A 15,013-nucleotide genomic window follows, 5' to 3' on the forward strand; every position below is an offset into this window, starting at 1 on the left:
GCTAAAGTCCTAGTTCCAGCTAGCACTCCGTACGCACCTGTCTAATATCCACCCATGTCCATCTCTCGACGAGTAGCCTCTTCACTGTGCCGTTGATGTCATTGTATCAACCAACTTGGCAACGCCATTGTCAATCCTGTCTGGCTAAGACACCACGAATCGTCGATACCGCTTTTCATCATCATCCTAGCCACGGTTAACAGCGCCCCGGCCATGGTGCCACAGTTGTGTCCATGTTGATGCCTGTTCCTATTCGTCACTTCATCGTCACTCCATGTGCGTCTCGCACTCCGGTCGGCCAACTCCCAAGTTCCAAGTCTAGCTCCTGGCTCGCCTCACAATGGTCTGACCAGGCCAAAGTTGCAATTTGGGTTCATGCTCACTGATAGATGAAATCATTGTTGCTGCTGCTTTCTACAGATTTCAACTCTTGTCCGTTGCCCATTCTACCACCACCGAGTATTCTGTACTTGTATCGGGTATCTCATTCTGTTGCATTTCTACGTCTTACCGCTACCAATCTTGTTGTCTATTTCTGCCATCTTTTCGCCACCGCGCCTCAATGGCCTATCAGGCCTTCCTTTGCTAGACCAAGACAAGCCTGATTGATCCCAAGGGTTCTCGGCCCCAAATGCAATCCAGCACAACATCGTCCACCGCGCGTCCCTATTCTCCTGCTCATGCCTCAACACGTCGGAATTTCGTGACTGACCAACAAATCTCTCGTGACGACACATCTGCCTGCGACGAAGAACTGCCTCACCGCTCCTCGGCATTTCTCGAAATTGGTTTGGGAGGCGATGATCCAATTGTTGATGCAAAGCTGAGAAGAGAAGCAAGACCCAAGCCATCAGTACGTTTTCGAAGTAAAGTAGACATCGTTGAACCAGAGACATTTGACGACTACAATACCACTCATTCCGCCCACCCACCTCCTCGCCGAGAAATGCCTTTCTTTTCCCCAACCCTTCCGAGACTATTGTTTCTCGTGCTTGTCATCGTCCTTATCGCCCCAAGTCTCCATACCTCTCTTCTTCTTCAAGTCGACGCAAACCCAGTGCGGCCACGACCAGGGCCTCTCGACGACAATCTGAGGCGATCCAATGCTCTCAGACCCATGCCACACACTAAGAGAGCCGATACATCTACAACAATATGTAAGAGATGGTCTCAGCAGAGTGCCTTGGTTAATGGCACTTTGTACCTCTATAGTGGTCGATCGACGACCTCGGCGAGTCAAAATTCCGATACCTGGAGTGCGTATTTATTCCCGTGGGTTCATTCTTCAAGTACAGTGACTGACAACCCTCATAGATTCGGACTTTCTGACCCTCGACCTGACCAAGTCATGGCAGATTTCATCCCCTTCGTTGACCGGACTGCCGATTCCAAGTGGTCCACCCTCCGTTTCTCTGGGGTATTTATGGAATTCCTACGACTCGCTCTACCTCTACGGCGGCGAGTTCTCCGATAATCCTGTTACCTCCCCTGTACCCTTCTCGACCTGGTCATATGACATCGGAAGCTCATCGTGGTCAGAGTCGAAGGATCCTCGGACTGTTGCAGGCGAGAATTCGGATGGTGGAAACAACCCGGTTCAGCGAGCTGCAGAAGGAGCTGGCTTATCTATCCCTAACCTCGGCCGTGGCTTTTATTTCGGAGGTCATCTCGATGGGTATACAACGGAAGGATGGTCCCAGTCTATCGCCCGTGTTTATCTTCGCGGCCTCCTCGAATACACCTTCCCCGGATACAGCAATCCTGCTGTCAACAACGGCGCCGTTGCTGGTGCTGAAGGTGTATACCGCAACATTACAGAGGGAGGCATACAAGACTCCAGTGGATTTCCGGAGCGTGCAGATGGCATTCTCGTATACGTTCCTGGCTATGGCAAATCGGGCATTATTCTAGGGCTGGCCGGAGGAACCAACGCCACCTTCACCCAAATGAACGTGATTGATGTCTACGACATTGATTCGTCCACATGGTACAAGCAAGCCACGACTGGTCCAACTCCGGAAATTCGTGTGAATCCTTGTGCTGTAGCAGTGTCGGCTGCGGACGGTAGCTCCACCCAAGTTTACATGTATGGCGGTCAAAACTTGATCCCTGCCGGCGAACAAAAGCAGTATGACGACGTATGGATTTTGACTGTTCCATCATTTACTTGGATCAGGATCGATACATCTGACCAAAGTGTGCCACCTGCTCGTGCCGGTCATACCTGCAATGTCTGGAACGGACAAATGGTGGTTGTAGGTGGCTATGTCGGACAAGATTTATCTTGTGATAGTCCAGGAATCTACGTTTTCAATACGAGCTCTTTGGCTTGGCAAAATAGCTATGTTGCCTTGGAGACAGACGATAGCCTAAATAGGCAAACCAGCCAGAAGCACGACCCATCAGCTCTTCAAGGATCATTTGGCTATGCCGTGCCGAAAGAAGTACAGTCAGTTATTGGTGGAAATGCTGTCGGAGCAGCAACCATCACTGCCCCCGCTCAAACCGCTTCTAATGGACCTCTTGCTACTGGTGGACCGATTACATATACGGTCACAGGGGCTGACGGCTCCGTTGCAACAGAGACCTCTATTCCCGGCAGTGGGACCAGCGAGAGTGGCCACTCTTCTAGTGACAAGAATGTCGGTGCCATTGTCGCGGGGGTCATTGCTGGCTGCTTAGGTGTCTTGGCTGCCTACCTCGGCTTCTGTGCTTGGATTTATCGCAGACAACTCAAAATCTACAAGAATCATACCGCGTTGGCACAGAATCAGACTATTTCTGGTGGTGACCATCGATACTTTGGCACCGGATTCATCGGTGGTGGTAAACTGAGCAACCAAGAAAAGAGTCAAACCAGTGACAGCCGAAATAGTGCAGACAACCGAAGTGGAGATGCCAACAGTACGGGAAGAGCCAATGCACTCTCCAGCAATAACCCTTACCGATCTGTACCAGGCGGAGCAGGAACAGCCACAGCGGCAAGCAGTACAGAAGATCTGATGGCCGGACAGGAGCCGAGTTTCCTAGGAGTCATGTTGAACCCTCGTAGGAGTTTGAGAGTTGTCAACCGGGATTGAGCGGGACACTAAAATTATGATTTCTACGATCTGGCAACGATAATCCACTAATCTTGTTGAATATATATGTGTGTACGTGGGAAGGTCTAAATACACGCACGGTACTCTATTGAACGCCTTGGTTGTCTTTGCTTGAGCGGACGCCATTTCCATCCTCTAACTCTGAAAAAGAACGAGCTATATTTTTATAGATTCGGCAGTACGATATTATAGGCGTGGTGTCCATCTAATATCATTATCTCGCTACCCTTATTATAATGATAAAATCTACCCTTCTTAACTAAAACTTGATCGATATATAGAGTGTCTATCTATAGCTTAAATAAGTTTACTATTATCTCTCTATTATAAAATACAATATCGTAGTATGTTACGTTCTAGACGCCCTCTAGGAAGAAAGCCACACTTCTAATCAGGCGTACCACCTAAACTGGAACTATGGGCTTCGTTACGGCGGACCCGCCAGAGCTAACCAGGTCTAGATGGCATGCCTGAATCCAGCGACCAGGAAGCTCGAATCGACTGCACGTCACATCGGCATATTGACACAGAGGGATGGGGTCTAGGCGCGCTCTGTGGACAAATAGTATGTATATATACGGTGCAGCATATGAAAAGGGGTAGTTCACACTTGTTGAATTGTGTAAGTAAGTAGGTATCAACACTACTTACTATAGGAACCTTTCGCCAACTCAGCCTAGTAGTAGCATCAGCTCGCCTGTTGCGCATTGTCTGAGTTGGTCTTTCGTTCATTCAATCGTTCGTCCGTCTCTGTAGTCCGCGCCTCATCGCCGCGCCTCTTTTGGGTACATCGCGTACACTCTCGTTCTGATATCGGCTGCTCCCATTCTGTGTGTCAGCTTGTAGTGGCGCGTCAATTGTCGCCGATCGCTTGTAATCACCCCAGTATCGTCGGCGACGGAGGAGTCGTCGGTGCACAAGTCGCAGAGCCAGACAGTTGCTCCATCGACGAGGCCCATCCCGGTGGCTCTCGCGGCGTTTATAGCGCGTTGGTTTGGATGTGGAGCTGGGAACGATGGAGCTGGAGCTGGCGGTGGTGCGAGAGCGGCTGGAGGGTTGGTAATAGCAGTGCTAGTAGTGGTGGTGTTGGTGCTGGGAGTCGTCGGAGCAGCAGCAAGGATGGCAGGATCAATAGGAATAGGAGCAAAATTGACAGGAGCAGGAGCAGGAGCAGGAGCAGCGAAGACGTTGGGAGCGTCAGTCATCTCCGTGTCTACATCGTCATTGTGGTCTTCCTCGGCCTCCATGTTGTAATATGGTGGATATTGGTTCAAGGAGCAGCTCTCGGGGTCTGGGTATTTGTATACAGGGGTCAGAGGTGCCATGGTATGACCAGGAATTTGCGTTTTGTGGTTCAGAGAGAGTGGTTGGCTTAGGTGGATTATGATTGCCTGTGGCGGTGGTAGAACAACTAGTAAGAGGTCTTTTTGTCTACGAGGCTGAATCTGGCAGGGCGTAGTGGTGCTTGTAAAGGGGAGACCGAGCTGGCTCACAAAAGGAACGAGGAGGGTCGACTGTCTTTGTGCTTACTCAAAGTTTGAGAGGAAGACAAGAGGCAAGGCTGGGAGGTAGGGTTGGTATGCAATTGGGCTTTAACGGTCCGTAGGAGAAGACAGTCTCAGACACTTAGAGGGTGGTGAGCGCGAGGAGGAAATTAGAAGAGGATCGAGAAAACCAGATCGTGGGGGGCAGGTACAAGCTAAGCCATACTCTGGAGCATTCATTCTGCAACAGCGGCAATATGGTAGAGCGATAGCAAACGGACGGAGATTGTGCAGGGTGGAGCGCCTTACCGCGAGCGGCGCGCGGTATTGTAGGCAGAGGGGCGCAGAGACGGGAGCGGCGACAAGGTCTAGCGAATGGGGATGAACGGACCAAATCGATCGAAAGCTTCAGGTCTTCTTCCATCGCACACGTCGAACCCATTGAGCCCATTTTTGCATGTCTTCCCTCTCACAGATCCGGTCGACAGTATACCAATCACAAGCCAGCTCCTCATTAGAAGCCATGCGATGCACAAAGCTGTGGCAGGCGCGACAGAGCCATGCGACACTGTTCAGCTTGTGCTCCTCGTGCCAGCCTCTTTTGAGGACTTTGGTGTGAATCTGCCGAGGGATGAGATGGTGGTATGTCATCGGTACCCAGTCCCGTTCACAGATCTCGCAGGCGCCTGTCTTGGTTGCGATCCATTTAGGAGGTGGGATGGTCACGATCGAGACAAAGGTGGACAAAACACCACCCATGAAAGACTGGATGTCGGACTTCGGTGGCTCAATGATCGCATATGTTGCTAAACTGTCCACGACATCTCCTGAGATATGTGCAGAAGCTTCCTCAATCATGGAAAGAGTGAGTGGCAAGGACCACTTTTCCGAGAGCTCTGCATCATTCTGCGTCGCATGGTAGGACAGGCCCTTGAGTTCATTTGGAAGGCTGGTGAATATTTCACCGGCGAGGTAGTCTGAAAACTCTGCAAGAGCAGAGGCGTCTCCCTCTTTAGATGAAGCTTCCGTATAGAGGTTTTCACGAGGCTGAGACTCCCCTTTCTCGCCATGCTTGGCTAGGCCACCCTTTTTGGCGGCTTTGCAGGCTTTCTTAGACAGATCCAGAGATTTTTCGACTATTGCTGAGAAGATACAGTCTCTGAAAGTATCATAATTGCCATAGTCGTCGTTTTCCATCGATTAGAGAGACGTCGGTGCAACAGATTGTGTGACTTGAACAAGTACAATCTCGTCAGAGGAGTAAGGGGAGAGGATCCTCAAAGAGATCCCCTCTCGTGGCTCTCAGCCTTGATATGTTTGCAGATCTAGCAGCTCTTCACGATTTGTGTGTGAACCTATCAAACGTTGAAGTCTTGAGGTTTGAAAGCTCTGCGTCAGTGTCCGAGATCACTCTGACGCTTAGAAAGATAGATCGAAGTCATCCGTGACACCTACAGAATGATTGCTTGTCTGGATTAGAGAGAAGATTTTTAGATGTGAATATGTAGCCAAGCTATCACGCTCGGGTGTTAGTATCATCAAGCAGTTGTTTACGGTTTATCGTGTCCAGCCTTGATCTGGTTCTTGGACAGAGGCGACGTCTGTCTCAAATAGCGCTAGTGGAGTCACATGTTTTAGTCGTTAGGCATGTGGGGTCAATTGGGGGGGGAGCTATGGTGATGATTCCAAATCATCCAAGAAGCAAAAACAGTACTTATATAGTAGATACCTGCATTGTGTTCATTTGAACTGTACTTACGCGGGGATCTTTACACAAATATGAGCAAAATCGTAGTGGCATTTGATCTCTATGGCACATTGTTGTCCACCGAAAGCATTGCGCAAGAGCTGGCATCTCATTTCGGTGATGACAAAGCCAAATCCATCGCTGCGGTGTGGCGGAAATACCAACTTGAATATACATGGAGGCTGAATAGCATGAGTAAGACGTGCTCTTTCACTAAGGAGGGCGGCTGTTGTTGACAACCCATCAGAAAAGTACGAGCACTTTTCGGAAGTGACTCGAAAAGCCCTGAAGCATGCGCTAGCAGAGCACGGCGTGGGCTTGAACGACCAGCAGGTTGATAAGCTGATGGAGGCTTATGATTCTCTGTCCACCTTTCCCGATGTCAACCCAGCGTTGAAACGGTTGGCAGGGAACAAAAATATCGAAAACGTGGTTTTTTCTAACGGGACCAAGTCTATGGTTACGAATTCCGTCCACAAGTCGGGGAGTTTGGACTCGGCTGTCTTCAAGGATATCATCACTGTCGATGCTGTCGAAGTCTTCAAACCGGCTCCAGAGGTATATCGATACTTGGCGCAGAAGGTGGGCAAACAAGGGCAAGAATCCGATTTGTGGCTTGTGTCAGGTAATCCATTCGATGTTGTAGGATCAAGAGCAGTTGGCATGCAGGCTGCATGGGTGGACAGAGCTGGCAACGGGTGGCAAGATACACTTGGTCAAGGACCGACAGTGGTTGTCAAGAGTCTGGAGGAAGTAGCCGATGCAATTGAGAAGCACGCGTCTGGTAAAGCTTGAGTGGTCAGAATGTGAAAAAACATAGATATGTAGATTGTTCTAGACTGCATCATCTCTGTACCGCTCATGTGGAGCCGACGCGGTTGACTCCCGACTTCGACGAGCCTTTTCCATTTTCGCGGTCCACAAGGCACTGCCGGCAGCAGTAGTGAGGAGAAAGAACATGCTCAAGACAGGTATCAACTGCAGTGATAGTGCAACTATGCCGAACCACATGTACTTAAGTTTCCGCTTCTCGATGTATTCATTGCGATCCTTGTTGGAAAAGCCAAGGAGCTTGAAATACCTCCAGCTGTGGAATGGCCCAGCTCGATATCCGGTGAGAATAAGGAAGATTGGAACGCCAACCACAGGGATTAAGTTGACCGGAATAAGGATGACGAATTCTACGATTTGACGTAGACTAAAGGGACTGTACACGGACGAGACTGTGGGTTTCCCAAGCATTTTGACCGAGTTCGGGGCGGTGGTATCGAGCAGCCGACCTTCTTGAACTAGATCGGAGAGCCCTTGGTCGATGAGCACGGCATCAAACACATCGACCAAAGTTTCATCCACGAGGAAGGCTTCGAAAAGTAAGGCAACGATCGCAGCACCCTCCGACAAGACAAGGAACGCTGCATTTACCCATGCTCCTGCGTGGTGGAATGCTGCGAGAAGCGCAACTTGCGGCAAATAAGTCCAAATGAATAAGTTGACGTAAATGAAGGCAGAAAGGAGGAGTATGGGTATCAGACGAGCTTTGAAGAGGGTGTAGAGGTACGGATGTGTGGCAAAATAGAAGATTCCCTGGAAGATTGGGTCAGTTCGAGGCCTATGAAGATCGCAAGGTGGAGGACTAGGACTGACCTTGAGAGGGTAGAGGAACGTTGCATCGAGAAATTTTCCCGCCATGTTGGTCGGACGAGTTTGAGTAGAGGTATCTTTGTTGTAAGAAAAGAGAGGGGGGGGCCTGCAATGGCTATGGCTTGTGGTTCAAGACAGTTGTAGACAGACTCGAAGTCGATGCAGAGCGCAGGCTGCATTCAAAGGCGATGACGCAACGCTGTGAATTCGAGAGTCGGTGCTAGTGGCTTGGCAGAGAGCCAGGACTAAGATTTATCTTCGTTTGACTCCAGTTTGTGTGCTTTTCTCTCTTCTCCAAATAAACTGAAAGATCCTCTGTATTCACTCTGTCAAAACTATCAAATATGGTTGCTGGAGGGGAAATCAGCAGGATAGAGGAATGACTGCCTACTTACCCCGTGATCTTCTGCTGTGCCACTGTCAAACAGTCGGACGCAGATTGTGAAGTTTCTGGAAATGAATTATGGCTGCACATGCGTTCTGGAACTTGAACTCTACCCAGGTGCCTAGGTAGACAATCAGGCAGGTCCAAGGCTAACGGTTACACAACAGCATACTCGAATATGGAGGGACTGGTAAAAGGTCCGAGAAATTGGTTGCTGCCTTTGGTATCCCTTCATGCCGAGGAGAGCCCAGAGGCGAGGCCAGCGAGACGAGAATTTGTGGCCTTTGGGGTTTCTCTGACCAGACAGATCAGCCACTACGAAGCACTGATTCTGGTGCTCAACGGCGCCGTTGATGTGCACAAGCGAGCACGCGGATGAGTCTCCTGATGCATGCAGGGCTTCACAAGTCTGACTACCGAGGACCAGCCCCTCATTTCGCGTCTGCATCGTCAAAAATTCACATCTCCAGACTCTCTTCGCACCGGAAGATAGTTTAAGTACCCCAGAGACAGGAAATTGAGATTTGCGTCCCGTGTCCGTGCTGTATCCAGTAGGTCTTTAAATATCAGCCCCTTTCTGAACATTCCGTAGAAGGCAAGTGAAACGACTGCGAGTCAATGGGAGGCCGGTTGATCAGGTATCCGTGCAGGTGCAGCGTCTGGCCGTTGGGTCTAGAGGTCGAACTATGGGAATTGAACCAGTCAACAAGAGAAGAGGATCTCGTTAACCAATCCCCCTCACAAGGATAGGGGAGGAAATTGCCACCCGAGACTCCGAGAGTCAAGGCCTGTCAGCCAACCCGCCAACCTTGGGCTGGGGGTTGTCAGTACTCCGCAGCCACGGCCCTTAGCATGGAGTTAGTTAAAGCACCCGCACCTATGAGCCTCTTCTGAGCAACTAACTTAGGTAGGAGGTGCTCTGTACAGATCAGGCGCCGAGCAAGTTAAGGGTTGCCTCCAGTCGCCTCCAGTGGTGGGCCGACCCCAGATTCAGTGCCCCCAACCGAGGACCCCAAGCACAAGACCTGGAGGCGGGCGATGGACGACACGCTCTCTAACAAATACGGTCTCTGTCTTCAGATTCTTTGGTAGTGAACGCATTCGCAGTACTCCGTCATATAGCAGAGCAAGGCAGCAGGTCCCGACACCTGCTAATCCAGGGTGTCCGCCCTCCCCAGGTCTGGAGGAGCTGTCAACCGTGACTGCACCTCGAACAATCCAATATGAGCCTGAATTTCCTTCGCCCTTCCCCGTCTGCCACAGGCAGCACCAAATCTGATGCATTCACCATCTTTCCGGGGTTCAAGGGAGCTGGCACTAATTGTTAGTTTCTCGTTTCTTTTGCTCTCGTCTCCATCGGTGTTTTTCCCTTTCATCCTTCAATTTTCCCTTACTTCTTCTTTTTCCACACGCCGACGCTCCCGTGTCATGGATCGGACCTTTCAGTTGATGATGCTCGCAACCGCTTTTTGATGGCTATTTGTCGTCGACCAGGACTGGACTCTAACTGGCACCCCACAATACCTCGTACAAGGCGCGTCCCATCCACGTGGAGATATTCTGGCCGCAAGCTGTCGAGCCTCCCCGTAGGCCGAGGGGTTCAAGTCCCCCGTGCAAATCCACCGTTCCCGCCTTTCAAGTTTACGAGCACCACGTCTGACTCCTGCTACACCCTTCTCCTCCAACCCTTTTACACTTCTCGAAAGGCTATGTGCCGACGTTCTCCCGCCCACCTCGACCTGCCCGTCTTGCTTCCTGCGAAACGAAGTCAATAATGTCGTCCATATCTCCTATAACCTCATACTCGTCGACACAGCCTCCAGATCCAAGCGGAGCCTACAAGTATGAGGATCCCACTGCCTACCACATCCCCACAGGCTATCCCAACCAGTTCGAAGTCTCTCTACCCCTCTCGCGATCCGATTCCGAGGCGCAGAGAGATCTGTCGAAAATTCAATCTGCTGGTTCCTCCGAACCAAAGATTCGTCTGCGCAAGGCCTGCGATAGCTGTAGTGTGCGGAAAGTAAAAGTTTGTATACCCAGATCCTCCCCCGTCTTGATGCCGTCACTAACCCGGTCGGACAGTGTGATGAGACCGGCCCGCCATGCAAGTCTTGCGCCGCTCTCGAGATCCCTTGTACTTTTGATCGTCCCAGTCGTCGTCGAGGTCCTCCAAACAAACACGCTGAGGCAATCAAGAGACAAAAGCTGGAAGGCGGTGCTTATGAAGGGTCCAGAGGCTCTCCAACTCATGATGCAGCCTACAGTTTGGCCTCTCTTGCTGCTCCTGTTCCTCTATCCGCCGAATCAATCTGCGATTTACCCACCCTGGGACTTCTCTTGGACGACTATTTCACCTACATCCACCCTTTGATCCCCGTTCCCCACGAGCCTACGTTCCGGCGATCCTTCGAGGCTAGGGAAGATCGGACCAACCACAACTTTCTGTCATTAATTGCCGCTATGGTCGAATGTCTCGTTGCGTCGTTTCCGCGCAGACCGCGCCAGCTGTTCACCTCGGAACCGGCCAGAACGCAATTTCCTCACGCTGGAGCCTTGATTGATCGGTGTCATCAGGTTTTCATTGAGGCGCGGGGTATCGGCTACATGGACAGGCAAATGAATCTTTATGATGGCATTGCTAGCTATCTGGTTGGCCTTGCCGCTGGCTATGTCTTGGATATCGCACGCATGCGCCTGTATCTTGGAGAATGCACGATCATCACACGGGAGCTTGGCTTCCATCGCCCCGAGATATACCGCCCTGCCGCAACTCCTGGCGGAACTTTTCAGCCAGTCGACCTGCAGCGACCACCACCTATTGACCACGTATACCAAGAGTCTGGAAGACGCTTGTTTTGGCTCTTATTCGTGGGCGCGATGTCCGCTCGACAGCTCGACGATGCAGAGGGTGACTTGTTGATTCCCCCGGTCTCCCACGCAGAAATGCTCCCCACACTTCCCTTGGAGGTGGACGATGAGTACATCACTGAATCACAGGTCTATCCACAACCTCGAGGCGTAGTTTCGGAAATTGCGGGTTTCAATCTCAACGTTAAGGTCTTCCGCGCCTTTCATTTCCTGGCTGCTCTTGAACTAGCATTTGGAGCCAACACGGTTTATGACTGGGATCGCCAACGTCAATTCATTCGCCGTGCGCTCCAGAATGTCAAGGATGCAACGCGAGACGCACCGAAAGAATTACAATTAAATCCAGCCAACGGATTCGGAGAATGGCCACCAACTCAAGCCGACATTTCGGCGTACTCGCACCTATTCAATGAGCGAGAAGGTGCAGAAACCGAGTTAGCCCCAACCCCCGTGAGTGCTCGAGGTTCTCTGTCCGGTGTATCACTCTCCAAAAGGTCCATACAGTTCGAAATCCAGAAGGCGAACATCTATGGAACGCAACTCTCATCAAGATCATATCTTGTGGAGAGATTTTGGAATCTGTACGAAATCGTCGACCGAGACAAATTGACCTTTCCCACGGAGAAAGCAGGGGCCAGCTCTTCACCCACTGCCGGGATCATGACCACAGGAATGGACCACAGCTACAGGCAGGTGACTGGTCGCACTCCTAGTGACAGTCTGATGGATACTGGAGAGCAGATGATGGCTGTGGAGAGAGAAGATATTGTCAGGGACATGGCTTTGCTTTTGAAGAGCATCAACCAGGTCAATATGGAGCCGAACGGAATGAGTTTTGTGAGTTGCAAGCACTTTTTCTGATGGTAGCCTGCTAATCCTGTCCAGTGTAACAAAATCCGCACAGTGGCATCCACCTTACTCGAAACAAAACGTGCCAGAATGAGCGTTATGCCTACACTAGACTCGGAAAGTGTCAACAGCTACCTCCATGCATTCCTTGATATACTGTCCAAACTGGAGCGACTAGGTCCCGGCCGCTTCCGCGGTGTCGCTGATGGGACTACTGGTGGCATCCTGAGGACACCAGAGGAGATTGAGGAGGAGGAGCTGGTCTACTGGGCAAGTCTAAAGGAACACCAGGAGAGGTTTGTCCGGTCGAACGGGGTCTGGTGAAACATTGGCTAGCTTGCATAAGTGGTATTTTATGAGAAACGGCAACAACTGGAGCAAGGGGAATGCAAATGGATAAAACAGAACAGGCAGGACAGCGTGCGTAAGGATCATTGCTGTGAGCTCTGACTGGCTTGGTTTCAAGGGTTTTATGCCAGATTTTGATACCCCATACGAAAATGCCACTGCTTTGCTTGAAATGGTGGAGAACGGGGCATTGTCCAACGACGTGCACTACATTCACATTCCAGAGCCCTCGGTTAAACCGATTAGGGTGGAGGGAGAGAGAACAAATGATCATATCTCATAGTCATACAATATGTGTTGGAGATTTTTCGTGTTTGTACTGGCTGTGTACCTTGTGATTGGTAGATCCACCGCGACATGAGTCTGGCGTGCCTCGAATGCCACAAGACGTCCCAACTCCCAAGTCGGCAATATTATATCATTTCTTGGCAGCGGCAAGAGTGGGGATGGGTGAGAACTTCAAGTCCACGTAACATATCCTTGACTTCATCACGAGTCTTGCAGATCCAGGGTCGTCAATATCTCTGAGGAAATATGCTCATCTAGTTTTGAATAACCAAGAACAACGCCCAAGCCAGCATGAAAAAAGAAACATTGATCAGCATGACGAAGCGCCTCAGGGGAAGCCACACTGTTTGAGGCAACAAAACTCTCCAAATCCAGTGAAGCTGTAGCTTACTGGATTTCTCAACGACCACGATGAATTCTAGTCGACATCCATGGAATTCAAAGCCAAAGCGCCAACCACAAAGATTGGTCAGAAAGGAACCCGAAATACACATGGCGGGGCCACTCCGGCGCAAATATGACGCCGAGTCGGGACAAGTGTACTCGGAGATGGAGATTCAACTCGGTCGAAAACAGCGTTCGAACTGGATAAGCGACCCCAGAACTCCTTCGCTGGTTAAAAAGGCAGCTATGGTCAATGTTGGGAGAGGGGCCCGTTCACTTACAGATACCGCGAAGAACCAAATCGCGTCTCAGTTCCGCAATTTGACCGCGGAGCATTTTGTCAACGTGCCTTGGTCTGTGGCAGAAAGTCTTTGGCAGGAGGTCCTCGAGCGGTATGATATACAGGATACACTAAGACCTTTGCTTCCCCTTTTTTGCTGACGTTGCAGGATAGGCGAGCGGAGAGTTTTCATGGTTGGAGGACGCTAGCCAATGCATACCCTCATGCAGAAGAGTTCGGGCAGCGACAGTACAGGTACTTCATGGACGTCAAGCAACCACAACTATCGCTTCTGGACTATATGACGGGCATTACATCGGCCGAGCCGACCTGGCTGACCTGCCTTCGGATATCGCCCAAGCAATTGACCACCTCGGAGCTCGTCTCGCTCCACAAGATAACGAATCTTGCCGTCCTCGATCTCTCCGACGGCCAAGTTACGATTGACAACAATCAATCAACGTTCGACGAACGGGTGATGCGGACTTGGGGGGAGCTAGCGATGTCACGAGAAGCATTTCAATATCTACGCGTGTTTATGTTTGGATGGCAGGAGAATTTGTCCGCGTGGATATTCAAATACGTGGATCAGTTCCCGTCGCTATGTCAAATTATAGTCACGGACTGTCCGCGGATGCACCAGAAGAATCGAAGCGACTGGGAAGATATCTCCAAGGCGGTCGGCTGGGAGGGCAGACACGCCAAGAAAAGTGCGAAGAGTCTGCGCCCGATCATCGCCGACCCAGAATTCTACTTTGGCACCGTTTCTGGATGTTACTACGAGAGCATGGAGCTTTTCGAAAACCTGGCCGCGAGTGAGGCGACACCAGCTGTCACAGATCCCATGCCGTTGCTGGAAATATCCATCGGGTCTCCTAGGCAATGGTCTCATGTGGTAGAAGACTTCCCATCCACACGGACAATCGTGTTCGATAACGTCAAGACGGGGTCTTGGCTGGAGAGCACAAAGCAGCAGCCGTTCATGATTGAGCATGCTCATCGGGACCAGACTAAACGGGCGAGGAACTCTGATGTGGTGTCCCCAGTGGGTGGGCTTCCTCCCTCGAAGAGAGGAGCAACTGCAGTCAGAACGATGAGAAGGAAACACGAGAAGAGTGTAATGGACATGCTTGAAGAGTTTAGGAGATGAAAGGGGATTGGCATACTCGGAAGACCATCGACCGCATAGCCATGTTCTGGATATGGCTTTTTTTAGCTGCACTCTTGCTCTGTTGTAAGTACCAACCATCCACCCGAAACCCGGGATTTGGCTTGAACGGTTGTCCTCGGCCACCTGGAGCGTTGAGAACCACCCGTAGTCTTACCTAAGTAGTGTCCATGGAGTCGTCAGCCCAGCAGGAGGAGCCTTAGGCTCCGGGCGGCCCATTGCCGGATACCACCGCTAGCGCCACCGCTAGACGAGTGCTGTAACCGTACTCGTAGGTGCTGGAGCTGCCTTGCCTACTCCGGATGCCTGACTACGGACGAAGCAGAACTAACACCTGACATCACCTGAGCTCGTGAACTCTGCACGGTGTAGCGTGAGTCCGTATTTAATTTATTCCCCATTCAACCTCCTTGCACGAGGTACCAACGTACAACTCCACTTTGTCGTTCTTCTCGTTTCCTGGTGTC

At 50.9% G+C, this 15,013-nt stretch overlaps 6 protein-coding genes across 6 annotated transcripts; 4 read left to right on the forward strand and 2 right to left on the reverse strand.

The window, feature by feature from the left end:
* Window positions 1-631: 631 nt before the first annotated feature.
* A1O9_00575 (uncharacterized protein) lies at window positions 632-3,080 on the forward strand (the record flags this gene model as incomplete). The annotated part of the gene is made up of 2 exons (XM_013409738.1): window positions 632-1,157; window positions 1,315-3,080. The coding sequence occupies 2 exons, from the start codon at window positions 632-634 to the stop codon at window positions 3,078-3,080; spliced, it is 2,292 nt and encodes a 763-aa protein (XP_013265192.1).
* A 1,913-nt stretch (window positions 3,081-4,993) lies between these two features.
* A1O9_00576 (uncharacterized protein) lies at window positions 4,994-5,782 on the reverse strand (the record flags this gene model as incomplete). Its single annotated transcript, XM_013409739.1, has 1 exon — window positions 4,994-5,782. One exon carries the CDS (start codon window positions 5,780-5,782, stop codon window positions 4,994-4,996), a length of 789 nt encoding a protein of 262 aa, XP_013265193.1.
* A 582-nt stretch (window positions 5,783-6,364) lies between these two features.
* On the forward strand, window positions 6,365-7,127 carry A1O9_00577 (haloacid dehalogenase, type II; the record flags this gene model as incomplete). The annotated part of the gene is made up of 2 exons (XM_013409740.1): window positions 6,365-6,527; window positions 6,580-7,127. 2 exons carry the CDS (start codon window positions 6,365-6,367, stop codon window positions 7,125-7,127), a joined length of 711 nt encoding a protein of 236 aa, XP_013265194.1.
* Window positions 7,128-7,166: 39 nt separating this feature from the next.
* On the reverse strand, window positions 7,167-8,021 carry A1O9_00578 (uncharacterized protein; the record flags this gene model as incomplete). The annotated part of the gene is made up of 2 exons (XM_013409741.1): window positions 7,167-7,916; window positions 7,977-8,021. 2 exons carry the CDS (start codon window positions 8,019-8,021, stop codon window positions 7,167-7,169), a joined length of 795 nt encoding a protein of 264 aa, XP_013265195.1.
* A 2,111-nt stretch (window positions 8,022-10,132) lies between these two features.
* A1O9_00579 (uncharacterized protein) lies at window positions 10,133-12,402 on the forward strand (the record flags this gene model as incomplete). The annotated part of the gene is made up of 3 exons (XM_013409742.1): window positions 10,133-10,387; window positions 10,444-12,066; window positions 12,115-12,402. The coding sequence occupies 3 exons, from the start codon at window positions 10,133-10,135 to the stop codon at window positions 12,400-12,402; spliced, it is 2,166 nt and encodes a 721-aa protein (XP_013265196.1).
* An 804-nt stretch (window positions 12,403-13,206) lies between these two features.
* A1O9_00580 (uncharacterized protein) lies at window positions 13,207-14,528 on the forward strand (the record flags this gene model as incomplete). Its single annotated transcript, XM_013409743.1, has 2 exons — window positions 13,207-13,490; window positions 13,553-14,528. 2 exons carry the CDS (start codon window positions 13,207-13,209, stop codon window positions 14,526-14,528), a joined length of 1,260 nt encoding a protein of 419 aa, XP_013265197.1.
* Window positions 14,529-15,013: the final 485 nt, after the last annotated feature.

This window comes from Exophiala aquamarina (assembly GCF_000709125.1).
Source record: "Exophiala aquamarina CBS 119918 chromosome Unknown aczIA-supercont1.1, whole genome shotgun sequence".
In the NCBI taxonomy this organism is placed as follows: domain Eukaryota; kingdom Fungi; phylum Ascomycota; class Eurotiomycetes; order Chaetothyriales; family Herpotrichiellaceae; genus Exophiala; species Exophiala aquamarina.